Source organism: Penicillium verrucosum, assembly GCF_028828655.1.
Source record: "Penicillium verrucosum strain IBT 35672 chromosome Unknown utg000001l_segment0_segment0, whole genome shotgun sequence".
Classification (NCBI taxonomy): Eukaryota; Fungi; Ascomycota; class Eurotiomycetes; order Eurotiales; family Aspergillaceae; genus Penicillium; species Penicillium verrucosum.
Genome location: NW_026643210.1, coordinates 10134652 through 10158135, shown reverse-complemented (window position 1 = coordinate 10158135; position 23484 = coordinate 10134652). Strand labels below are relative to the sequence as shown.

Sequence of the window (23484 nt, the reverse complement as noted above, 5' to 3'; positions counted from 1 at the left end):
ATATAGTTATATGTATGTTTTAAAGTAGCGTGGATATTCTAGCAAAGGTTCCATCAGGGCTGATTATATTAGAAGTTGTGTCTTTGAGCTCCCAATTCTGCTCCCGAGACATATTGGGTACTAAGTACGGAGTACCTACTAAGGTGGTACGGAGAAGGTTTCCAGGGCTTTGGGGGATTAGGGGACTGAACGTATAGATACTGAACAAAGCAAATACGATATTGAACCCATAGTTAGTTATTGTATTCATTTTAGAATAATTAACTAGAATGATAGTAAGACAAAATGAAAGGAAATACCCAGATACCCCGGATGCACGACCCATTTAGGGGGGGGGATGTGTTGAGAAAAAAAAGTGTCCAAAGTATAGAAGCAGCGGCGATCCCCCCCTCCTCCTAAATTGACACCGCTTTCTCTTTTTCCCGCTTTCCCCTTTTCTTCCCCAAAGCATTTTAACACCATTTGCTTTTTTGTCGGTTTAATTGCTTTGTTTTTTTTTTTTTGGTCTGGACTTCTCTGGTCTGGATATCAGTCTTTCAGTAACTGTGAAGCATTCACATTGGAACGGTTGTGCGGCGCGTGAGTACATTCTTTCTCTTTTCTGCGTGTTTGTTTATAGACGGGACCTCGGGAGCTTCGTTGGAGCTGTACAATGGTATCCAGTTCTGCGGGTACAGTGGGAATACCTTGAGCAACTGGGACAATGACATTTTATGCTTGCACCCATAACGCTACAAGCTCCTGACGAGGTCATGGGAGTTGCATGAATTTAAGAGCTCGAATCTGGGGTTGGGAGCGAGCCGGTTAGGAGCCGGTTGGGCAATAATATGTTTAGGGTTCTGAATTTACTCAAAGCTGACAACTCACCATGATTTTTGCAGACAGCTCACTGGTACACGCCAACTGAACCTTACCACCAAGCTTACCCTCTTTAATACCTTAATCCCGACCAATTTACCGATATGTCGTCAAACGAAGAACCGGTCGTTGCCCCTGCTCCTGTGGAGGTTGATGAAAATGAGCCCCCAGCTACCCCGATAGAGTCGAGCGTCGTCTCCGGAGGCGAAGAGATTGTCAAGCCCAGCCCCGAGGTATCCAAGGAAAGCCCCGCGGCCTCTCCGGATAAGGCTAGCCCTGGCGCCGCGAAGCGTCCTGTATCTGGAACAGCTACCAGCAAACGGCCCACCTCGTCCTCTGCATCGAAACCCACGACTGGTACAACCCGAACGACCACCGGCACGTTGAACAAACCTCCCACTCGTCCCCCGACCACGACAACCACCCGGAAGCCGCTGAGCACCTCGACCGTCTCGTCCCACCGGTCTCGCATGTCAGTCAGCAGCTCTGCAGATGAGAAGCCTCGGTCTGTGGCGAGCTCAGGAGATGAGAGGCGGGGAATCTCTGGTACCGCGAAGCGCATGTCCATGGTCGGTACCACTTCCACCCGTGCTCCTCTCAAACCCACCTCTTCCATCGACCGTAGATCGAGCGTTGCTGGTACCACCGCTGAGAGGAAGCCCGCCACCACAACTACGCGCACCGCGACATCGACGAGCAAGCCCGTGGGCAAGTTGACTTCGTCGACGACACCTGCAAGCCGGACTGCCACTTCCACCTCCACCACTAGACCTGCTACTGCTCGGCCAACTTCGACTGCAAGCACCGTTAGATCTGCCACCACGGCTGACCCCAAGAAGCGACTGAGCACGCTTCCTGGCTCAATTTCGCGAAGTGGTGATTCCGAGAAGCTGCAGGCCCTTCAGACCAAGCTCACAGAGAGCGAGGAGACCGTCGCTAGTTTGAAGACCGAATTGGAGGCTGTCAATGAGAAGCTCAGTCAGGTTTCTGTCTCGGCCGAAGAGCCCTTGGGTGATTCTGGTGCAACTGGGGATCACACCGCAGAGATTGAGAAGTTGACATCGGCCCATGCCGAGGAGCTTCAGGCCCTGCAAGCGCGACTAGACGAAGCGGAGTCCCAACGGAAAGAGCTGGAGGAGAGCTCGCAAAAGGAGCTGGAGGAAGCTAGACAATCCGCTGCCGCGGAAGGGGATGACAAGACAGTTGCCCTTATTGACGAGCTCAAGTCAACACATCAGACTCAGCTTGAGGCCATCGAGAAAGAGCTGGCAGAGCACAAGTCTGCAGCTACCCACTTTGAGGAACAGATCATTGCTCTGAAGAAGGAAATTGAATTCCAGAAGCTTGCCCTGGAGGAAGAGAAAGCTCTGGACCTCGAACACTTCAACCAAGAACTGAAGGGCCGTGACCAGGTCATGGAGAACCTTAACACGGAGATTGTGAAGCTGAATACGCTCAAGGAGCAGGAGGTCCGTGCCGCGGAGGAGTCTGCTCAGGAGAGTATCTCTGGTCTTCAAGAGCAAGTAGCCTCCCTCGAGGCGAAGCTTGCTGCAGCCGAATCTGTTGCCCAGGAAAGCCCTGAGCAGACTACCTTGATTGCCGAGAAGGACCAAGAAATCGCTGAGCTTAAGCAGGCCCTTGAGAAGATTCAAGCTGAGCTCCAAGAGGCACGCGACACTGCGGCCGCTGAATTGTCATCAAAGGTTGAGCAGTTGGAGACTGCCCATGAGGTTGCTATCGCAAGCCTCAAGGCCGAACATGAAACTGCTATCACAGATATTTCGGCTTCCCACGCGGAGAAGCTCACTGTTGCCATGGCGGCGGCGGAATCGACCGGCGCAGAACACACCACGCAACTCCAGGAACTCCGTGATGCCCTCGAGGCATCTAAGGCTACTGCCCAGAAGGGACAAGAAGATGCCGTTGCTGAGCTTAAGACCACGCATGAAGCAGAACTCAAATTGCTGCAGGAGAAGCTGGAGGCTTCCGAGAATGCCCTCGGCGAGTCCCGCCGTGCACTGGATGAGGGAAGTGCCTCTGCGCAAGACCTTGCCATCCAGGAGATTGACGCCCTTCGACAGAAGTGTGAGTCGCTCGAATCGCAGCTGACCACTGGCACTGGTAAAATCAACGCTCTGCTCGAAGAGATGCAGAGCAAGCAAGCCGAAGCCGAAGCCATCCACCGCACTCTACGGGACGTAGAAGATCATTCCAAGCAAGAGGGTGTACAGAAGGACAGCAAGATGAAGGCTCTGGAGGACAAGGCTGCAGAAGCCGTATTCCTTCTCGAAAAACACACCTTGGAGGCTGCTGATGTGTCTGAAAAGCACGCACAAGCTCTGGCAGAGTTGAAGGCTGAGCATGCCGCTCAACTCGCATCCGAATTGGAGCGGGTCAAGGAGGCATCGGGCTCCCATGTCAGCGCTCTCACTGATCTTCAGACGAAGCACGATGAATTGCTTGCCACACACAAGGAATTGGAGTCTACCCACTCCACCCGAGTTCAGTCACTTGAGGCTGAATTGAATGCGGCACTTGAAAGCCACGCTCGTGAGATTGCTACCCATACCGAGGGTCGCGAAAAGGAGACCACCGAACTTCGGACTCAATTCGAAGAGACTCAGGCGAAGTTGCAAGGCGAGCTTTCCGCTTTGGAGAGTTCTAGCAAAGCTGATGCCGAGCATCACGAGCAGCAAATCGCCGAACTGCAAAAGGGCTTTGAAGAGACTAAAGCCAAGCTGCAGGCTGAGATCGAGGCTGCCCAAACCTCCAAGGCTGCTGACGTTGATGCTGAGCACAGCAAGGCAATTGCCGAACTCCAGCAGGGTTTCGAAGAGACCAAAGCTAAGCTGCAGGCTGAGATTGAGGCTGCTCAAACCTCCAAGGCTGCTGAGATCGATGCCGAGCACGGAAAGGCAATCGAGCAACTTCTAACTATGCACGAGTCCAAGCTGTCTGGTCTTAGGGAGGAACTCGAAGCTTCTAACAAGACTAATATCGATGAGCTTCAGAAGGCCCACGATGCGGCTCTGGCTAGTGTCAACGAGCAGTTGTTGCAGGCCAAGGCTGCTGCCCAAGACTCCTCCGTTTTGGATGACTTGAAAGCCACAGTCGCTGATCTGCAGGCCAAGCTTGCTGACTCCGAGAAGGCCCACCTTGCGGTGCAGGAATCTGCCACCACTGCTTCGAAGGAGATCGAGAGTCGTTACTCAGCTGAGCTCGCCAAGATCCAGGCTGATCATGCTGCACTTGGAGAGAAGTACCAGGCCGCCGTCGCCCAGGCCGGTGAATTTGAAAAGCTTGCCAAGGACTCAGACAGCCAGAAGTCGCACCTTGAGTCGATTATGAAGCAGCTCTCCGAATCCCGCGATCAACTTCTCAAGGTCAAGGCTGATAACGCCGCTATCTCCGACTCGCTCGTTGATTGCAAGAACCAAAACAAAACCTTGTCCGAGAAGCTTGAAGCTGGCGAACGTGACCTGAACAGTCAGATTGATAAGAACATGGGTCTCCTCAACCAGCTTGGCGATGTTGATTCCGATATCTCTGCCAGTCGGCGACGGGTCCGCGAACTCGAAACCGAGCTCGCAGTTATGAAGGCAGACAGTGGTGAGCAGAGCAGCTCTTCGGGGTTGGAGGCTAGCCGGTGGGCGACAGCTGATGAGGGTAGCGAGAACGCTGAAGATGGGGGTCCAGCCACAACGGAAGGTGAGGACCTAGGCCCATCCATTGAGGGAACGGTGGGAGATCCCCGATTGAAGAAGTCTCCCTACTCATCAGATCTTCCCGCATTCCACCCATTCACATGATTATGAAGACTATATTAGCGTATAGAGAGACTAATGAATTCTATAGATGGCAAGCATCCAGGAACAGCTTAAGCACATCCGCACAGCCAATGACGATTGGTACAGCGAGCATCACAGGTCAGTCCAATATATGCTCGTATTAATCCAAACATTGTACTGATATCGTCCAGACTCATTGGCGAACTTGCCCAACTCTCCCGGCAAGCATCCTCCGAGTCTCTCGACGCCTCGACCACGCCCAATTCAGAAGTCCCACCAGCCCCCGAGCCAGAACCTACTCGCACCCGCGCAGCAACAGTCTCATTTTTCAGTAAACGCTGAGATTCGCGTGGATTCGGCGCCTTTTTGAGCTCTTAGTCGTGATGCAGCATGACTTTCTTTTGTTGAACCGTGTTTTACTCTCTGCTCTTGTCATTCTACTGTATGTAATAACTATGCAGGATACCCTGTCTTACTATGCCGGGGTTTTCCCACTATTCTTGTTTCAATATCTTTATCTTACACATATAACTTGTTTGAGTTGAACTTTGCACCATCCATTTTGCATTACTACAATGGTCATATTGGCCGGTTCTTAAGTAGCGAGAGATCTACAAGTGATGCCGGGATAGATAATTCAAAGCGTAATGATATGATTGAAAGTTCAGAACGAAGTGGGTATCTCATACATAAAAGAATAAAGCTCAAAGAACACCTCTCCCCCACGCAAGATAGTTCACAAATGTGGATTCGAAATTAATCCGAGTCGGAGTAGATGACGAGCGCTGGCTTTGGTGTCATGGTAGACGAAGCTGGGTTTGGTGCCGCGGTAGAGGATCCTGGGTTTGGTGCCGTGGCAGAGGAACCGAGTTTGGTGCCACTGGGAGCGTTACGGCGAGCTGGAGTCGAAGAGGTGACGGTTTTCTTCTTCTTGAGCCCCTGCAAAAACGGATCGAAACGAGCGCGAGTATTCGCAACCACCTCACGACGGAAAGCAGCTTTCCGGCTCGCAATCAGATCACTCTGTCTAGTCCGCTTCCAGGGAGGCGTCTTTCGCTTTTCCTCCGGTTCCTCGAACATAGGCTGAAGAAGAGACATGCGGGCAGCACGCTGGGCAGCAGTAGCCGAGCTCTCGCCAAACTCAACCATGCTCGCTTTCTGTCGATCCTCCTCGGTCTCATCCAAGATCTCAATATCAAGACTCATCTTGTCCTTAAGAGCATCGCCCTTGGCCTGCGCATTCTCAAGTCCTTTCCTCTCTCCTCGGAACTTCTTTCGTAGCTGCTTAGACTTCTCATACGGATCCTCCCAATCGCGCTTCTGTCGTGCTTGAAGCTCAAGAATGCGATCGGCCTCCGTCTTGGCCCGATTCTTATCCTCCATCTTCCCCTCAAGCTTCGAGAATGGATCCTTCTCCGCGGGATCGATGTCTCGCGCAAATGGTTTGATGGCGATTTCTCCAGGCTGCAGCTCCTTGTTTTCACCGGTGTCGCGTTTCTGTCCTCCTTCGCTAACAACGTAAGCTGTGTGCTGGGGATCGGTTTTGATTTCGATGGTTCCGCCGCAGACGGTGTGTTTCATGCGAAAGCTGTAGATCGGAGTCGAGTGGTAGTAGCCGATGTTTTTCTTCTCCGCGTTGAAGCGCACGCCTTGTCCGATTATGATTGGGTGGGGCTTGCAGTTCGTGCACCATATGGCGAACGGCATCTCGAAACGCACGACGAGCGCACCTGTCGTGTGGAGGTGGCGCGCGCGCGCGCCGAGCGGGTGCTTCCCCGCGATTTGGTTTCCGGTTGACACGCCTTCTTGGTCTGGCGGGACATACCTAGTAAATATATTAGTTGCATGTTAGATGGAGAGTTGGAATCTCTTGCTAACCGTCCCATGTCTAGTTAGCGGCATGTTAGTTGACCTGTTCCGCATGTTTTTTTTTGGGATCTAGACTTACTGAAGCCCTGCATCTTGGGCGAATTGGGTGGGTATCCCCAGTTTGGTGATTATTGACGAGAACCAGTCCGAGTTGACAGTGTTGTAGAAGTGAAGAATGAAAGAGTCCGGCGGGTCTCGCAGGGTTATATCTAGTTCGCCCGGTATTAAGATCGCTGACTCATCGTGGCTTTTTTTTTTTTGCGGGTCCGGGGCGATCTATAGAGAGGCATCTATACCGGTCATCTATTTGGGAACATCTATTTGGGAACATCTGTATGGGAACATCTATATTGGACGTATATATTGGAATAGGGCAATAGCTACATTCAAAGAGTTCAACAACATAATAACCGAATGGGAAATTGACATAGGTCGACCTCATCCTTACAGCACGAATCACATACTAGTTCGTCATACATTTAGAGTTGAATAACTTTTTTCTTAACCAACATTCTATAGACATGTGAATCTGACTCTTTCTACCTCTCCCTTATTGGTAAACCCCATCTCAAGTGACATTCAGTACGTTAATCCTCTGAGAGGTTTCCTCTTAAGATGGACAAGGATACGCCACCAAATACAAGGTCCCTACTCTTGGAGCTGCTGCTGGAAGACGTGAAAGATAATATCGACAGGTCTGAAGCTCAACTGCTACCGAAGGATACAAACCAAACAGCCAGCAGGCTAGAAGAACTAGAGCCCGACAGGAGAGTGGCTCTACTTATATGGAAATCCGAAATCGAAAGACAAAGAGACATATTGAGTGACTTTAAGTTGACCACACCTCTGTCACTAGGAAAGGAGGTAGAAGACGCCCCTTTACCCAAAGAAACAAAGACATTCGCCAAATTTATATCTATTGCGATCCAAAAGCTAGTCCACGCTCTCAAGAAAATAATGCGTTCTATCAAAGTCCTGAACCCGGCCGAATCCTCCCAGCCTGAGACCTGCACTTCCTGTAGAGAAGTCCGCAGCGAAATCTTCAAAACACAATGCTCCCACTTCTATTGCAAGGACTGCTTAATCCGCATGGTCACGAAATCCCTGCAAGATGAATCCATGTTCCCTCCTCAATGCTGCCACAAGCCAATCGAAGGTTCGGACATGAAGAAGATGATAGGATCTGCATTGGTTCAAGAACAAAAGAAAAGGGCAACTGAGCTCAACGATCCAGACCGAACCTACTGTTCAGATTTAACCTGCTCTCGATATATCTCGCCAACCATAGGATTTTGGCTCGCGTTTACTTCGAAAACGGTTGGCACCTGCAGGTGTGGCGTACAAACGTGTAGGAAGTGCAAGGGGAGTGCCCATAGGGGCAAGTGTCTAGCTCCACTAGACAAATCATTGGAGAAATTGATAAAGCGGAAGAAATGGAAACGGTGCAAGAAATGCGGCCGTATTATTGAGCTCAACGAGGGCTGTGCTCATATCACGTAAGTGATTTTGCTGGGCCATTTCTAAACCTCCCCAAGCTACTCCCGAGGTCCCGAAGCCCCTTACTGACACCTGATTGTAACCTGATAGTTGCGTTTGCAGAGCCCAGTGGTGTTACTATTGTGGGGCTAAGTGGAAGAATTGCGACTGTTAAATGTAGACCGAACGGAATGTGAACGGAATCCGAACGAGTCATTTTCATATGAGACCAGGTAGTCTCGGGAGTAAAGTATGTGGCTTGGCTTTAGTACATTTGGCTTGGAGGAATATGGGATCTAAATCTAGTCAGTCAGATATCTGAAATTGCTCAATCACTTACATCTGAGTGATCAAGGCAAGCCAATTCATACTTTTACATTGCTATCCAAGCCATAGATGATATTCTATATCTGGAAGGTTAGTAGGTTGATGTGTCAATCATCAACTCCACGCGTGTGCTCATACTCTGAGACTTGATGTTTCTTAATAGATCGCCAATGATATATCGTGGTGTAACTATAGTTATTTGTGCTGCATTAGGCCTTATTTTCTAGGCATTAACATGGGTACATATGTATCTAGTTAGTTACGTAGCTTCAACCTCACCACCAACTTATTTCCTTATTTCCCCTCTTTTGCAGATGCTTCAAGTTATTCCAGGGAGTTTCTCTATCCTTTAGCACTCCTATATCCAACATTCAAGTGCTCCCTTCATCGCATGGATACACATCAAGATAGGAAGTCTCTAGTCTTACAGCTATTCTTGATGAACATAAACTAGGAGACCAACAACCCACAAAAGAAAATACAAACAAGACAAGGACTCAACCTGGATAAAATCCTGGAAGAAGGATCAGCATGAGCAACGTCAGTATGGGTACAGCTATGTCAATGGGATTAGATACAGAAGATGACTTGTCGAAGTACGGGAAAAAAAAGAACCTCATCCAATTCCCTCCGTGTCGAAATCCAGCAACTTGGCAATTCCATCGAAAATGCCATCAACTTGATCGATTCCCCGAAATCCGAGGTTGGACATGAGTGTGTCTCCTGTCGGGACAACCACCCCCAAGATGAAATGATCAAAACGAAGTGCTCACACTATTACTGCAAGGCATGTCTGGTCCGCCTGTTCAAAAATGCTTTGCGTGATGAATCCTCATTTCCTCCCCAATGCTGCAAAAAGCCAATTGCGGCGTCGGAGAAGATGCTAGGATCTGCATTGGTTCAAAAGCACAAGGAGAAGACGATCGAACTCAACGATCCAGACCGAACCTACTGTTCTGATTCAAAGTGCGCTCAATATCTCCCCCGAAAGCCCACCCGTAATCGTGTTTGCAAATGCACGAGCTGTGGATTACGCACATGCAGGAAGTGCAAAAAGCGCGATCATCAGGGAACTTGTGTATATAAGCTTGATGCGCTTCTGGAGGAATTGGCGGATTCCAAGCAGTGGCAACGGTGCTCTAATTGCAGTCGGCTGATTGAGCTCAGCACAGGCTGTTATCACATCACGTAAGGGCAAGATTTCATTTAACATTTTTAATTATTCTCTTCTTCAGCTTTGACTGTGCAGGTCTTTGGACTCACATCTACTAGGTGCTTTTGCAAGTACGAATTTTGTTATTTTTGTGGGAAACAGTGGAAGACGTGCGGTTGTAGCTTCGCAGACGAAGATAATCTTTACGAACGAGATGCGTGAACTAGCCAATCCAAGGGAGCGCTCCAGGTTTGCCTTGGAGCGAGCAGGATAAGGTACGACTGACCATCTGGGAGATCGTTCTGGATACAATCGAAATGTAGTTGGAATGGAAGAGTAGATTATGTGGTTTACACGGTTGTTTTTGAGTGATCTGCTTTTTTCCCCGTCAAGAATGAGGCATTTTTTGACATATGGAGATTAACAAGTTGATGGTTTTGGTGTATCTTCTTAATATCCGAGCATTCGAGTAAGAGTAACAGACTATCGAGGACTAGACACGCCTTTAGCCATCACAATTACATAGTTATATCAAAGGATATACATAGAAAGATCTCTTGTATAAATAGATTCTACCAGTAGTAGACTTTTCTGTAAATACAATACAAATTACTATCTTATGATCTTTCTTCTTTGTACTCCTCATTGTGACTTCACCTGTAAAGGAAGATCTGGCAAACATGGGGGCCCACGTTTTTGATATTCCAAAGGCCATTCCACCTCACTTACAAGAGCCACCTTGTATTCTACTCACAATATCAATCCATAGATTGTGATATGAGCTCAGGTTGAAATGAGTATCAACCGAGCCATAAAACAGTTGGGAGAACTCATGAGTAAGATTGCGGGATATAGAGCAACCTCGAGTCCCTCGAGAGACGCAGCCCTGTCACCAGCAAAAATGGCATCGTCAGCTAAATATATGCCATGGGGTGATAGCGATAGCGACGGGGGCCTCGTTGAGTATGAAAGCTCCAATGACAATATCGCTGAAACCAGCGAAGAAGAGACAGAGACCCGACATGCATGTACATCTTGTACGGAAGAGTATCCACTGTCGGATATTTTCCAAACGGAATGTGCTCACAACTATTGCTACGAATGTATTCTGCGTCTTTTTGAAAATTCCCTCACGAACGAGTCCTTGTATCCCCCTCGATGTTGCCGCCAGCCAATTCGTGCCTCTACCGCTATCGAGGATATGATAGGCATCGAGATGACGAAGAGATTCAAAGAACGGAAGATCGAAATCAGTGATTCCAAGAGAACTTATTGCTGGGAAAAAACCTGCTCTCGCTATATCCCGCCACATAACATCCGTCGCGGGATGGGAATCTGCCAGTTCTGCACGGCTCGAACTTGCACTGGTTGCAAAAAGGAAGGACACAGAGGTGATTGCGACGACGATAATGGCAATGAGCTGAGCATTGCTGGTGATGATGTGGTGGCCAATGATGTGTTGCTGGAAAAACTAGCAAAGAAGAAGAAGTGGCAACGATGCCCAAATTGCTCTAGAATGATAGAACGTGTGTCTGGCTGCAATCATATACGGTAGGCTGAATGTTGTCCACATAAGCCCCAGAAAACCACGAAGACTGACCTCATGTATTAGTTGCCTGTGTAACGGAGACCTCTGCTATAGATGTGGGAAAACATTGAAGTACTGCAAATGTTAGTCTTGCAGTCAAATTAAGACTCTAACCAAGAGATGGATAACAGTCTGAAGGCCATGCGGCGGAGGGATCAAAGTTTGAAGAATGATTTGTCGGTTTAATTTGTTTTAATTACCTTGATATTTTTGTGTGACTTGGGCTCATATCCATAGCCTACATCTGGTGGTAATTCTGATAGCCAAAATTATAGTCAATTAAACAGAATATGAGAACTTCTTTTCGGATAAAATTCGAAGTGGACTTTCTAAGGGTTCTAAAAGAATTTTGGTATTTCTTGGTTACCGCCCTCCGAAATAAGTCGAAGCTCGCGATATTTCCAGATTAGGCAATATCTAGGGTATATAGGATGACCTTTTCGATATCCTATTCACAACACTTAGCATGTTATACAAGTTTGCACCCCAATACTCCCAGAGTTTGGGAAGGATAGTCTGTGGTCCCTCGGGCACGATGTGGAGATTTTGTTTGGTTAAGCTTTGTATATGCCTAGGACAAATCACTTTGGCAATCAAGCAAAAACTTCCACATGTTGGGTCCGACTCGTGCGTTATAACGTAATTCTGGTCCCATCTCCAAATAGGAATAAAGACTGAGAAAAAAAAAAGCAAGAAAAGCCAGTTAATGCAGGTCAGTGCAGAATACGCAAGGTGGTTGACAGATAGGCTATATTAATAGTCTGTTTCCTACGAAAGCTAGGTATAGTTATCGTGAAACCAGAAGACTAAATTGATTGAATTGATGCTATAAACTCAGCGCCTATGGAACATGTGAGACTATTTAAACCATCGAAAGAGCACTCACTGCGGGATAAGACCGCGGAGTTCCTCCTTCGACAGAGTCTTCAGTCCAAACAAATCGTTAGAAACCTTCTCAGAGTCGAAAAGAGAACCAAATCCTTCACCAAAGATAGCCCGTAGAATGAACTTAGTAGCAAAGATTACCGGGTTGGGGGCCGGCTTAGCCAGTTCAGCAAAAGCTTCCTGTTCCAGGTCTATGGTCTTAACAACATTCGTCTCAATGCTCTTGCCAGACAATTCCAGCAGCTCATTCTGAGTGACCCTAGCCTCTTCGATATAAATTGTGGAGTTCTTAGTGGCTTCAAGGTTGTTGATGATTCCAACAACTCCCTTGCCGATGCCGGCGAGAGTGGTTGCGCTAAAGCGGCGATCACCGCCATCATATAGCGTAGCCGGACCAGTAAGGTTAAGCACGAAGCCATGCTTAAGACCCCAGTCGAGGAAGGGGCCAGTAATGAGCAGCGAGTAGCTGAGCCCAGATTGCTGAGCGACGTTGTTGAGATGCTCCTGAACGGCAATCTTATCGCCATAAACAGGCAATTTAGCAGTGAGGGGATTCTTGGAGTCGCAGCCGTATTCCGAAGGGATGAACCGCTTAACACCAGTTGCCACGGCTGCATCAATCAAGCGCAGATGGATGGACTTGGGAACTGCGCCAACATTTAAAGTGCTGACTACAGCGTCCTGGTCGGACAGAGCGGTCTTGAGCGAGTCGAGGGACTCATAATCCACCTGTGCGACGTGGGCACGAGAGTCAAAGGTCTTGTCGCTACCCTGTCGGGTGAGAATAGTCACGTCAAAGCCTGCGTTGAGCAGCTCCTTGAGCACCGCAGGACCGAGATTCCCGCTAGCCTGGGGATCATGTTAGCGACCGAAAAAGTATGCGGGTGATTGGGCTGACATACCCCAGCAAGGGCAACCTTGATGCTTGCCATGTTGAAATTGAAATATTGCTGTGAGAGGTAATCACAGAGTTGGCTTTTCGAGTGATAATTGTAGGGCTGGATACTGTGTGAGTGTTGGATGTCCAATTTGAAGCCCCCAGATGGAGGGGTTATGGCCCTTTATAGCTCCATGATGCTGTGGCATATTTGCACGCAATATTGTTATACAATGGGTGATTACAGATCCATCATACTACGTGATACTATCCGTGGACATGATTGAGAGTGATTTCAAAGGCATTGATTGCGCCGTCTTATGGATTATGGGAGCAAATGCGGGATTAAATCCGAGATTATATAAGCTTACGAATCAATCTTCAGGGGAGGGCTAACTAACCATCTCGAATTCCGCTCTTGGTTAATCAATTAAGACTTTCCTTCTAAAAATACCTGGAATGGTTTCACTTGATAAAAAATCCTTGGCCATTTGAATCCCACGCTTGGCATAGGTAATCAATACCCTTGACCGAATAGTTCATCCACCATTTCACGCTTCCTTCTCGCAGCCCTTCAATCAGAACCTATTTATCCGACAGGCATTGCAGGCTTGAAGTCCACAATGCCTGCATTCGAAAATGTAATCCGGCATCAAGTCGCCACATTCCTCGCATTCGGCAGAGATCCCGAGCTTCTTCCACGCCCCGTCATGATAGCAATCATGCTGCTCAACTAGGAATTGAGCTGCTTGCTCAACAACCTGTCGTGCAGGACGAGCGGGCTGGTTCCGAGCCGCAATTACCCCTGCTCGCTCTTCAAGCATGGCCTCATCCCAATGGGCGCATTCGCACTGCTTCCATGGTGTAGAGCAAACGTAACAAAATTCATGTCGGCAACGGCATCTAGACAAATGATTGTGTGTTAGCATGTGTAACCATAATGTCGAAAAGTTTTCGTTTTGATGGGAGAAAACTCTTACGTGATATGGTTGCAGCCGCTACGAAGCTCAACAAGATGACTGCAATTCAAACATCTTTGCCATCCTTTCGCTTTTCCGAGTTCTAGGACCTCTATGCGGTCATCAACACATTCTCCCTGATGAGTCTTTTTCTTGCAGAGGGTACACGTTTTTCGATTGCATACCCTGCAAGTTCCGATTGTACCACGGACACGTGATGGGAGAATGTACCGGGAACAAGCCGGATCTGAGCAATACGTACGATGCTTATCCCCATGCTCAATCTTCTTTTCCTCGAATCTCGCCCACAGATCAACATTGATGATACCCCGCGTAGCTTCCAATGGCAAAGGCAGGCGGCAACAACGAGGTGGAAACAGGCTTTCGTCGGCGAGTGAATTTTCCAGGAGGTGGGTGATACATCCTTGGCAGTAAATATGTGAGCAACTGTTCCGAATCATACCGGACTCAGGATAACTTTCTGAGCAGGCGACGCACTCCCGCAAGACACCATAGTGAGGCACCACCGCAGTAGTCGTATCATACGCTCGTTTGCGTGTTTGAGTCAGAACATCTGGGTTGCCCAATGTGCGACGAGATTCTTGCGGTTGGCTAGGCACTTGTGGGCCAGGCACTTGCGGTTGAGTAGGTGCACGGCCGGCAGGTTGTACATGAGCTGCCGGCGCTTCATTCACCTCGCGACCATGGATGTCTTGAAGAATGGCGGCCTGATCGAGACGTGATTCCCTTGATATCTGTAGGGCCTCCCGGCGATCCTGTTGGGTCCTGATTCGTCGTCGAAGCTCGGCTCGCCAGTATAGAAGAGCAACCTTCTCATCGCGAGCCTGTGTTCTTCCGTCATTTGCATCTCGATTTAGTAATCTCAAAGCCTCTTCAACCTCCTGTAGGGAAGTTTGTAAAACAAGATCCGCTGTCTCAAGGTCCGTTGCGTTGGGATCCATAGTGAAGATATTTGATCTCAAAACTAGGGCAGGGAGAAGGGGTCTTGGCTTTTTTGAGGTTGAGAACAATGTTAACTCAGATGTAATGAGACTTGCATCCCACGGCTTGATGACCGAGGGCAAGTTTAGACAAATGGTAAATAGACAGCCACAGAAATTGATAAACAAGGCGAAGAGATTCAGAAGTCAGATATAGATTTAAGGTGGAGGGGACTGAAGTGGAACAAGTAAGAGAGATTGGGAAGATGGAATGGGAAAGGTAAAGAGAATGGGAGGATGGAATGGAAAAGGGTGTGGAAGAGACGACCTCGGGAGGAATGAAACCACACTTCCAAGGTTGACTCTCGACGGGGAGTAGCGTATAGTAAGTGCACGTGAATGGGAAAGAACGAGGGAACAGAAAGGGAAGGAGTCAGAGAAGGAAGGAGTCAGAAAGGGAAGGTGGCACTTGGAAGAAGGGAAGGAACGGAGTAGAAGTTGAGTCTTTAGGCCCCTACATCATGGAGTCAACCCCCCAAAAAACAATGAAGAGATATAAATTAACCAACATATTCTAGCTCCCAGAGTATTTAACATTGTCCGTGAAGCAATTGAGAGCAAAACAGACTATTTTCAGCCAAGCAAAGTTCACGTTACCATTCTTCTTTTGCTTGGTGCAATTCCCTGGACCTGGCCCCAATCACAATGTACTTAGGTAAAAATGGCTTGCGTATTATTCTAATCTCCTAGGAGTCATCCTAGTTCAATATTCAAGTGTTTGTTTAATTGCGTCGTAGATCCCTAGAGTAGGAAGACCATAGGTTAGTGATAGGAACGAAATATAGGACACTGGATACTCACTTGCAACATCGGGCAGAATGAATTGCTCGTAGGTCAACCCAGTATGTGTGCTCCACCCGGCAACTCGCTTGACGGGGGCTTCAAGTCGCAAGAATGCACTATCCTGTATCGTGGATGCAACCTCTGCACCCACACCATAGTTGATCATACTCTCATGCACAACAATGGCTCGACCCGTCTTCTTGACACTGTTGATTACAGTTTGTCTATCCCAGGGATATATAGTTCGTAGGTCAATAAGTTCCACACTGACACCCGGCATGGTCTTCTCAATGGCGGAGATAGCCGAAGAGCACATGTAAAGAGGTTGTCCATATGAGATGATAGTCAAATCCTCGCCAGGTTTGATGACCTCAGCTTTACTGAGGGGGATGGTGTAGTATTCATTCGGGACATATTCCACGGCTGCACGGTAGAGGATTTTGGGCTCCATAAAGATCACCGGATCATTGTGCTCGAAGATCGAAGACAGAAGGAGTCCTTTTGCTTGAGCAGGAGACCGTGGCATGACTACTCGCAAACCGGGGATATGTGCAAAAAGTGACTCTGGGGATTGAGAGTGGTACCTATTCAGTCAATTAGCATACCGATTTGCTTGGCACTCGGACACAACATAACGTACAGAGCACCGTGTCCAACCGCGCCACACGGCATACGGATGACGAGACCCCCAACGTTAATGCCAGTCGCACCCTCTCGATACCGAAACTTGGCTGCCTCATTGACAATCTGATCGAATGCTGGAAATACGTAGTCGGCGAATTGGATCTCAGCTATAGGCTTCATCCCTTCCGCTGCCGCCCCAATTGCAAACCCCGCAATACCTTGCTCTGTCAAGGGGGTGTTGAACACTCGATCCGACCCAAACTCTGTTTGGAGGTCCATCGAGCATCGGAAAACACCACCAAATCCAACGTCCTCGCCAAACACAATAGTTCGATCCGATTTGGATAGTGCTGTCCGTAGTGCTGAGTTAATTGCTTGGTAGTAGTTGAGTCGTTTACTCGTGGCACCTGCCGGGTACTCTGATGTATTTGACAAGGAGGATGAGGTGTGATGTAAAATTGGAATCGTTTTGTAGTCAATAGGTAGGTTCAGCTTTGCTGCCGGAGTGGGAGCTCCAGAGTAGAACCGGCGAGGAGCTTGGGCAAGAGACCGCAAAGGAGTTCGTAAGGAAACCATCTCTGGCTAGTATGGTGGGATATGAACAGAATGTAAATACATAAAACTTTTCTTCTCTGTAGGGATGATTGCCTTTAAATTTACTCCTTGTTCATTGTCCGGGGCATTGCGCGGGGAAACCGCCGCGGATAGCCGAGATAATGCAAACGGGACAAACTAGCCAAACGAGTTGCCCGAAGTATGACGAATTGTGATGAATGGGCTAACACAGTAGATAATGGACATATTGTATGTAAGGATGGAATATACACAGCATGGAATCATGAAGCCTTCCGGGTTGCATCATACATAGTATATTCATGCTGATTGTGTACATACATATCCTCCCTTCCAATGGATCCCGAGATCGGACTCTATCTTTTCTGTAATGTTATCTTCGTATGTAAAAGGCGAAATCGTATTTTTATCCTTCCCTCCACAGAAAATACGGTAAACTTCGAGCCTGAAATATTCATAGAAATGTTCACAAGCTTGTATACCAATTTGAAGTCCATTGAGGTCATATATTTGTTCTAGGAGTAAGTCGGAGTTGATTCGGACAAGGATTGGAGGGGCAAAGAGCTATCTTATCAGGGCTATCACATCGGACCCGTGACTTGTTTCCCCGGCCCGCACCAAAACTGCCATTTTTTCCCAATGACTCAATCTTCCTTTTGTTTTATACTCCACGTCTATAAGTCTTTTTGAATTTTACGTTCAATTCCACACAATGGCACAGGGAAAGGTATGAACTATTGCTTTCGCGCTACAATTCCTTTTTCAGTTCCCAAATTCAATTCCAATTCTATCCCACACCGCCACCCGCTCTCTCCACACTTTCTTTCTGACAGTTCGATCCCACAGGTTTGCCTCGCCTACTCCGGCGGTCTCGATACCAGTTGCATCTGTATGAATATCACCGGTCAATTCATTCACCAATCGCGCATACTAATACGGAATTGCAGTGAAGTACCTCATCGAAGAGGGCTATGAGGTCGTCTGTTTCAGTAAGTCGCGATTCAATACCATGCCCACCCAGGTCCAGTACTAATATGAACATAGTGGCCGATGTTGGTCAGGAAGGTAATTCAAATTCATCGACATATCATCCAACGCCACTCTAATAACCTTTCGCAGAGGACTTCGAGGCTGCCCGCGAGAAGGCCTTGAAGATTGGTGCTCTCAAGTGCGAGATTGTTGACATCCGCCGCGAGTTCATCGAGGAGCTTTGCTTCCCCGCCATTGCTTGCAACGCCGTCTACGAGAACGTCTACCTGCTCGGTACCTCCCTGGCTCGCCCCGTTATCGCCCGTGCCCAGATCGATGTCGCCCAGGTACGATTCACTTCTCCGCCAGCACAAAGATGTCATACTGACCCCAATTTAGCGCGAGGGCTGCTTCGCTGTCTCCCACGGCTGCACCGGTAAGGGTAACGACCAGGTCCGCTTCGAGCTTGCCTTCTACGCCCTCCAGCCTGACATCAAGGTCCTTGCCCCGTGGCGCGACCCCGTCTTCTACGAGCGCTTCAAGGGCCGTCAGGACCTGCTCGACTACGCCGAGGAGAAGGATATCCCCGTCACCTCCACTAAGTCTAAGCCCTGGTCTATGGACGAGAACCTTGCCCACTGCTCTTACGAGGCCGGCATCCTGGAGGACCCCAATACCACTCCTCCCACCGACATGTGGAAGCTGACCCAGGACCCCCTGACCGCCCCCGATCAGCCCGAGGACTTCACTCTTTACTTCGAGAAGGGTGTCCCCGTCAAGCTCGAGTACACCGAGGCTGGCAAGCAGAAGACTGTTACCGATTCCGTCGAGCTCTTCCTCACCGCTAACGCCATTGCCCGCCGTCACGGTGTTGGCCGTATCGATATCGTTGAGAACCGTTTCATCGGTATCAAGTCTCGCGGCTGCTACGAGACCCCCGGTCTCACCTGCCTGCGCTCCGCGCACCTGTGAGTATTGAATTGCGAAATCAAAACGTTGGTGGTATAACTAATCTTTGTTCAGTGACCTTGAGGGTCTTGTCATGGACCGTGAAGTCCGTGCCCTGCGCGATTCTTTCGTCACCTACAACTACTCCAAGGTAAGGATGATATTTCCTGGTATTCAATTCTCGGGTCTAACATATTCAGCTCCTGTACAACGGCATGTACTTCTCCCCCCGAGCGCGAGTTCCTCGAGTCCTCCATCACCGCTTCCCAGAAGTCCGTCAACGGCCAGGTCCGCTGCCGCGCCTACAAGGGCACCGTTTCCATCCTCGGTCGCTCCTCCGAGACAGAGAAGCTCTACGACATGAGCGAGTCCTCCATGGATGAGATTGGTGACTTCTCCCCCCGCTGAGACCACTGGGTTCATCACCGTGTCTGCCATTCGTCTCAAGAAGTACGGTCAGATGAAGGCCGCCGCTGGTGAGAGACTGTAAATCGTGTCTACAGGAGTGTGACATATCTTCAATTTTGAATGATTGGAATGCCAAATGTTGACCGTCCCTGGCTTCCTCGGGCCAACATGTCAAGTCTCTCTGTCCAATGTTCCACCGATGCATGATGGATGGTGTTGGGCTTGAATGACTGTATAATGAACTGGAGAAAATATGAACAATATGGGAATTGGTATTAAAAAAAATGCAATGTCTTGGATGAATTAAATGATCCCATCTTTATTATGTCCACGTAAACCGGTGACTCCAATGAAGTGAAGTATTTACATTTCTAAAGATATATGCTCTTGGGTCTAGTCACTAGGCTATAACAAAAACGGAGATATGAACAGGAGATGCATCGTATCGACGGCGCCTACAGATTCGCATTGGCTGCGATCTGCCCTTGATCCTCTGCCCACAAGTTAGCACATGACCACCAGAAATATATAAGGGAACATACCATTCCAAGTATCCAACGCCGCCTTCTCTGCGTCCCAGCCCCAAAGAAATTCTTGTGTCCTACGATCCGACCATTTATCGGGGTTATTTCCGCTGACCGAAGCCTTGAACTGCGCATCTCGGGCAATTTGCTCAGGTCCATCTGGCAAATGTAACGTAATCCGATTCTCCGATCCGGACTGCTGCACTGTCTCAGCACGCTTCTTCCGGGACCTTTCATAAACACTCAATGCATGCGGAATCTCCTCGCGTGATGAGATAGCCGACAAGACGACACCGAGCGCGGCCGCATCTTCAACAGCCTGGGCAGCACCCTGTGCAACATATGGACTAAATCAGCGAGATTAGTCTTGATGTCAACCAGCCAAATTTCATGAGCACGTACAGCATGGGATGACAAGCGTCACCGATCAGAGCGACAGATCCCCGGATCCACGTTCTCAGTGGAAGATGCAGACACAACTTCCACTCTAAAACTTCATTGTCATCGACCAGATCAATAAGTTTGCGCACCCTGCTATCCCACCCATCATAGTTGTCAACCATAGCCTGCTTCGAACCCTTCGTGGTCCAAGACTCCTCAACACCATGGCCATCGGGATGAAGCAAGACAACATTGTACAGCTCATGGTTGCGCACGGGGTAGGCGATGATATGGCGTTGAGGACCAAGCCAACGAGTCGCCTGCGGCTCGTCAAGGAGCTTCTTCAATTCAGGATCCCCCTCCATAATGTGTCGAGGAAGCATAATGCGGTACGCCGCGTCACCAGTGGCAACTGCTTTAATAGTCGAGTCTTCGAGCAGGTGATTACGGATGGTGGACTTGATCCCGTCTGCACCGATTACCACATCGCCGCGGATGATTTCGTCGTTGGCTAGACTAACACTTGCTGGGCTGAACTGCACGTTTGTAACGGGTGAGTTCTCGCGCAGCTCAACGTTAGGTAGTGCCAAAGCCCTGTTAATGATAGCATTGTGCAGGTCTGCGCGGTGGATAACGACTTGTTGGCCGAATGTTTTATTCACTGGCATTGTGCCGAGGAGTTTCCCGTTGTCCCATCTTCGGACGTGGATGTGTTCTAGGGCTACATCTTGGGCGTGGATTAGGTCCGAGACGCCCCATCCTGGTACCGATTAGCATGGTCTTTTTTTTTTTCCTGTAGGAGGCAAAGACTCACGGTCGAACAAACGCAACATATTTGGGGACACTTGAATTCCAGCTCCCACTTCCATGAGCTATCATGAGTGGTTAGCCTTGCCTGAGATAGCATGGATCTTCAAGGATACATACCTTCGGCGCAGCTTCAAGGACAATAACATGGTGTCCTCGCAGACCTAATGTGAGGGCTGCTGCCATACCGCCGATGCCTGGTTCGACTGTTGTTAATACAACCTTTTTCCTCGAGCCAATGCAGCTTCATCGGCATTCAGAAACAACATACCAGCACTACAAAATATCAGCATACCATTCTCGTATCTTAAACCATGGACAATGGAAGACATACCCGACAACAATCACCTGTAAAGGAACATTTGCCCGTGGGACCTCCATCTTGAAAACTTTCGTTATGGGGATGAGATTGTTATATCATAGAGATATAGACTTCAAAAACGAAGAGGTTTTTGGCTGGCAAGCCAGTCCTTGAAGTACCCAAGAAATTACCACCTTCGTGTCTATTCGTTCAAGGGATTGCCGTTCCACCCGTCCTTATCGACACTTACTTCGGTGAAAGAAAAGACGGAATTGCGCAATGCCGGAAGGGAAATATACGATTTCTCATTCCGAACTGCTTTAGCGCCTACAGCGATCCACAGCTTATCCCCGGAGGAAGTGGAAATGGAGAGATCATTTCCCTAGAGCGTCTGGATTCTTCATTAATGCGACGGCACTTCGCGGCTCCCTGTGGGGCTAATGGGGTTCCCCGGGCTCCCCCAGCATTGCTTAACTACCGAAATTGTAGATTGGAAAGCAAAAGCAGAGTTGATATAATTACGCTGTTACAAATGATATATTCTTTGACATCAAACTAGCTCAATAATTGCAAATGAAAAACAAAAATGCGAATTAACAGAGACAATACTCGCTGGCTTCGTTGCTGACTTACTCGGTTCAGGATCCGCCAATGGGGGCAGTGCTAATACAAAAGCCTCCGGCTCTTTGAGCACCCTCCATCTGCCGACCACAGTCAGATCATCCCCCATGAAATTGGGGTTCGTGGCTTCGATCATTTCCAGGACTGTTTTTTTGGTCATGCATGTTGCATATTCATGGACTTCACGGCAGATAATCGAATTGGGAATTGCCGATTGCACATTTGATTCAACAGTTGGATGAATACCCTTGTTTATTAAGTACGGAGTAGACTAACTATTAAAGCACGCCGAACTGATACAGCTATCATTCCAGGGGAATGCTCATCATTCTGACAAAATTGCAATGCTTTTGTACACACATTCTTCGCTCGGTGATAATGTTAGCCAAATCCCTAGAATTACATGTCTGTCTCTTCAAAAATACCCCTACAGGGATGTCTATTCCCAGAGCCCTATAATATGCATGTAATATAATCCGGAGAGTGCTGTACCCTGAACTTGTACGCAAGGGGGAGTTTACGCTGCCGATCATCGGCTTTTCTTATTTGCCGATGTTGTACTTCGACTACTACTATCACTAGTTATTACTATTATTACTACTACTACTGGAGCCATTCAAAGACTAAAAACTGAATTGTCAAGTTAACAAGTTAACAATCAAGTCTCACCGAATAAGATTCCATTTACCGATCAAACCTGCCACGCTCCCTCTCTGCACCAATAAAGTTGTCTTTGAACTTCTGAACTATATGTGACAGGTCAGTTCAGCATTTCTGTATACTGATAAAGAGGAAAGCCTTCTCCTACCTTCAACAGCCAGATCACTCCACATCTCCAGCAGTTCATTTTGCTCTAAATTGAGAAGAGGCCCAGGCCCAGGCTCAGTGTTGTTGGTAATGTACTCGGTCAACGCTGCGAGATCGCCGGCTATATCGAAGGCCGCGCCTACAAGGCCCAAGTGTCATCATCAAAAGTATCGACCCCAGGAAAGAAGAACTCACCAACAGCGAGTTGCAGATCTACCAAAGAGGCGCTCGAGTCATCCTGCATGTTCTGTTTTGCGATTATTCCCTATTGCATGTCACTTGTCAGAGAGAGCAACAACCTAAAGAGTGGATTCCACCTAGCCGAGCTTACCTTCAACCTTTCCAGCGCCAGAACGTCAGACTCAAATTCCTCCTGTGCATCACTTTCACCTTCGTGGCACCTGCGCAGCCGGTCGACAGTTGTCTGCTTTGCCAAATCGACGCCGACCTTCTTGGCCCACTCTTGTGCGTCATTTATGTTTCTGATAGCCACGACCAGATTATCGCTTGTATCTTTCGCATTGCCAGACATGCCATTGACTACATCCAACCGTTGTTTGATCTTTTCTTGGATTTCTGCACGCAGACTTTCGTTGTCCGATTCGTCGCCGTAGAGTCGTTTGAGGCCATCAAATATTTCATCTGGCGGTAAATAAAACAAATGAATCAGCATGCAGGGAGTACTAGATGGAGTCCAGATCCCTTCCTACCATAATCATCTTTCGCTTTGGCCGAGAGTTCCAGAATTGAGGTACATGTATTCTCTATACCGCGGAATCCAGACTGAAACAAACAATTGGTCAGTCAAGCTGCAAATCATGCCTCGGATTTAGTTTGCCCACCTCAAGGTCCATAGACTGGTTGGCAATCTGTTGTTTTGTTAGTGTCGATGGGTGAGAAAGACTCGGGTACTTGTATCTACTTGGTAAAAGTATTCCATGACCGGTACGAGGAGAT

The 23484-nt window shown here is 48.4% G+C and overlaps 11 protein-coding genes across 11 annotated transcripts; 5 read left to right on the top strand and 6 right to left on the bottom strand.

Annotated features, from left to right (window-relative positions):
* Positions 1 to 269: 269 nt before the first annotated feature.
* Positions 270 to 907, top strand: N7516_003702 (uncharacterized protein; the record flags this gene model as incomplete). The annotated part of the gene is made up of 3 exons (XM_057216422.1): positions 270 to 275; positions 371 to 579; positions 886 to 907. The coding sequence occupies 3 exons, from the start codon at positions 270 to 272 to the stop codon at positions 905 to 907; spliced, it is 237 nt and encodes a 78-aa protein (XP_057078305.1).
* Positions 908 to 962: 55 nt separating this feature from the next.
* Positions 963 to 4988, top strand: N7516_003701 (M protein repeat protein; the record flags this gene model as incomplete). The annotated part of the gene is made up of 3 exons (XM_057216421.1): positions 963 to 4598; positions 4714 to 4784; positions 4838 to 4988. The coding sequence occupies 3 exons, from the start codon at positions 963 to 965 to the stop codon at positions 4986 to 4988; spliced, it is 3858 nt and encodes a 1285-aa protein (XP_057078304.1).
* A 414-nt stretch (positions 4989 to 5402) lies between these two features.
* N7516_003700 (Saf4/Yju2 family protein) lies at positions 5403 to 6607 on the bottom strand (the record flags this gene model as incomplete). Its single annotated transcript, XM_057216420.1, has 3 exons — positions 5403 to 6471; positions 6525 to 6534; positions 6595 to 6607. The coding sequence occupies 3 exons, from the start codon at positions 6605 to 6607 to the stop codon at positions 5403 to 5405; spliced, it is 1092 nt and encodes a 363-aa protein (XP_057078303.1).
* A 523-nt stretch (positions 6608 to 7130) lies between these two features.
* N7516_003699 (E3 ubiquitin-protein ligase) lies at positions 7131 to 9745 on the top strand (the record flags this gene model as incomplete). The annotated part of the gene is given in 4 exon segments (XM_057216419.1): positions 7131 to 8011; positions 8773 to 8878; positions 8893 to 9506; positions 9568 to 9745. The coding sequence occupies 4 exon segments, from the start codon at positions 7131 to 7133 to the stop codon at positions 9743 to 9745; spliced, it is 1779 nt and encodes a 592-aa protein (XP_057078302.1).
* A 627-nt stretch (positions 9746 to 10372) lies between these two features.
* N7516_003698 (uncharacterized protein) lies at positions 10373 to 11026 on the top strand (the record flags this gene model as incomplete). The annotated part of the gene is made up of 1 exon (XM_057216418.1): positions 10373 to 11026. The coding sequence occupies one exon, from the start codon at positions 10373 to 10375 to the stop codon at positions 11024 to 11026; it is 654 nt and encodes a 217-aa protein (XP_057078301.1).
* A 915-nt stretch (positions 11027 to 11941) lies between these two features.
* N7516_003697 (aromatic alcohol reductase) lies at positions 11942 to 12876 on the bottom strand (the record flags this gene model as incomplete). The annotated part of the gene is made up of 2 exons (XM_057216417.1): positions 11942 to 12793; positions 12847 to 12876. The coding sequence occupies 2 exons, from the start codon at positions 12874 to 12876 to the stop codon at positions 11942 to 11944; spliced, it is 882 nt and encodes a 293-aa protein (XP_057078300.1).
* A 523-nt stretch (positions 12877 to 13399) lies between these two features.
* On the bottom strand, positions 13400 to 14742 carry N7516_003696 (E3 ubiquitin-protein ligase; the record flags this gene model as incomplete). Its single annotated transcript, XM_057216416.1, has 2 exons — positions 13400 to 13724; positions 13802 to 14742. The coding sequence occupies 2 exons, from the start codon at positions 14740 to 14742 to the stop codon at positions 13400 to 13402; spliced, it is 1266 nt and encodes a 421-aa protein (XP_057078299.1).
* A 742-nt stretch (positions 14743 to 15484) lies between these two features.
* On the bottom strand, positions 15485 to 16764 carry N7516_003695 (uncharacterized protein; the record flags this gene model as incomplete). Its single annotated transcript, XM_057216415.1, has 3 exons — positions 15485 to 15522; positions 15583 to 16148; positions 16205 to 16764. The coding sequence occupies 3 exons, from the start codon at positions 16762 to 16764 to the stop codon at positions 15485 to 15487; spliced, it is 1164 nt and encodes a 387-aa protein (XP_057078298.1).
* A 709-nt stretch (positions 16765 to 17473) lies between these two features.
* N7516_003694 (argininosuccinate synthase) lies at positions 17474 to 19061 on the top strand (the record flags this gene model as incomplete). Its single annotated transcript, XM_057216414.1, has 8 exons — positions 17474 to 17488; positions 17608 to 17650; positions 17709 to 17750; positions 17806 to 17826; positions 17881 to 18077; positions 18130 to 18698; positions 18754 to 18829; positions 18879 to 19061. 8 exons carry the CDS (start codon positions 17474 to 17476, stop codon positions 19059 to 19061), a joined length of 1146 nt encoding a protein of 381 aa, XP_057078297.1.
* Positions 19062 to 19541: 480 nt separating this feature from the next.
* On the bottom strand, positions 19542 to 21179 carry N7516_003693 (putative salicylate hydroxylase; the record flags this gene model as incomplete). The annotated part of the gene is made up of 7 exons (XM_057216413.1): positions 19542 to 19579; positions 19629 to 19957; positions 20013 to 20751; positions 20806 to 20863; positions 20919 to 20995; positions 21070 to 21074; positions 21133 to 21179. 7 exons carry the CDS (start codon positions 21177 to 21179, stop codon positions 19542 to 19544), a joined length of 1293 nt encoding a protein of 430 aa, XP_057078296.1.
* A 1225-nt stretch (positions 21180 to 22404) lies between these two features.
* On the bottom strand, positions 22405 to 23200 carry N7516_003692 (uncharacterized protein; the record flags this gene model as incomplete). The annotated part of the gene is made up of 4 exons (XM_057216412.1): positions 22405 to 22466; positions 22529 to 22666; positions 22723 to 22792; positions 22859 to 23200. 4 exons carry the CDS (start codon positions 23198 to 23200, stop codon positions 22405 to 22407), a joined length of 612 nt encoding a protein of 203 aa, XP_057078295.1.
* Positions 23201 to 23484: the final 284 nt, after the last annotated feature.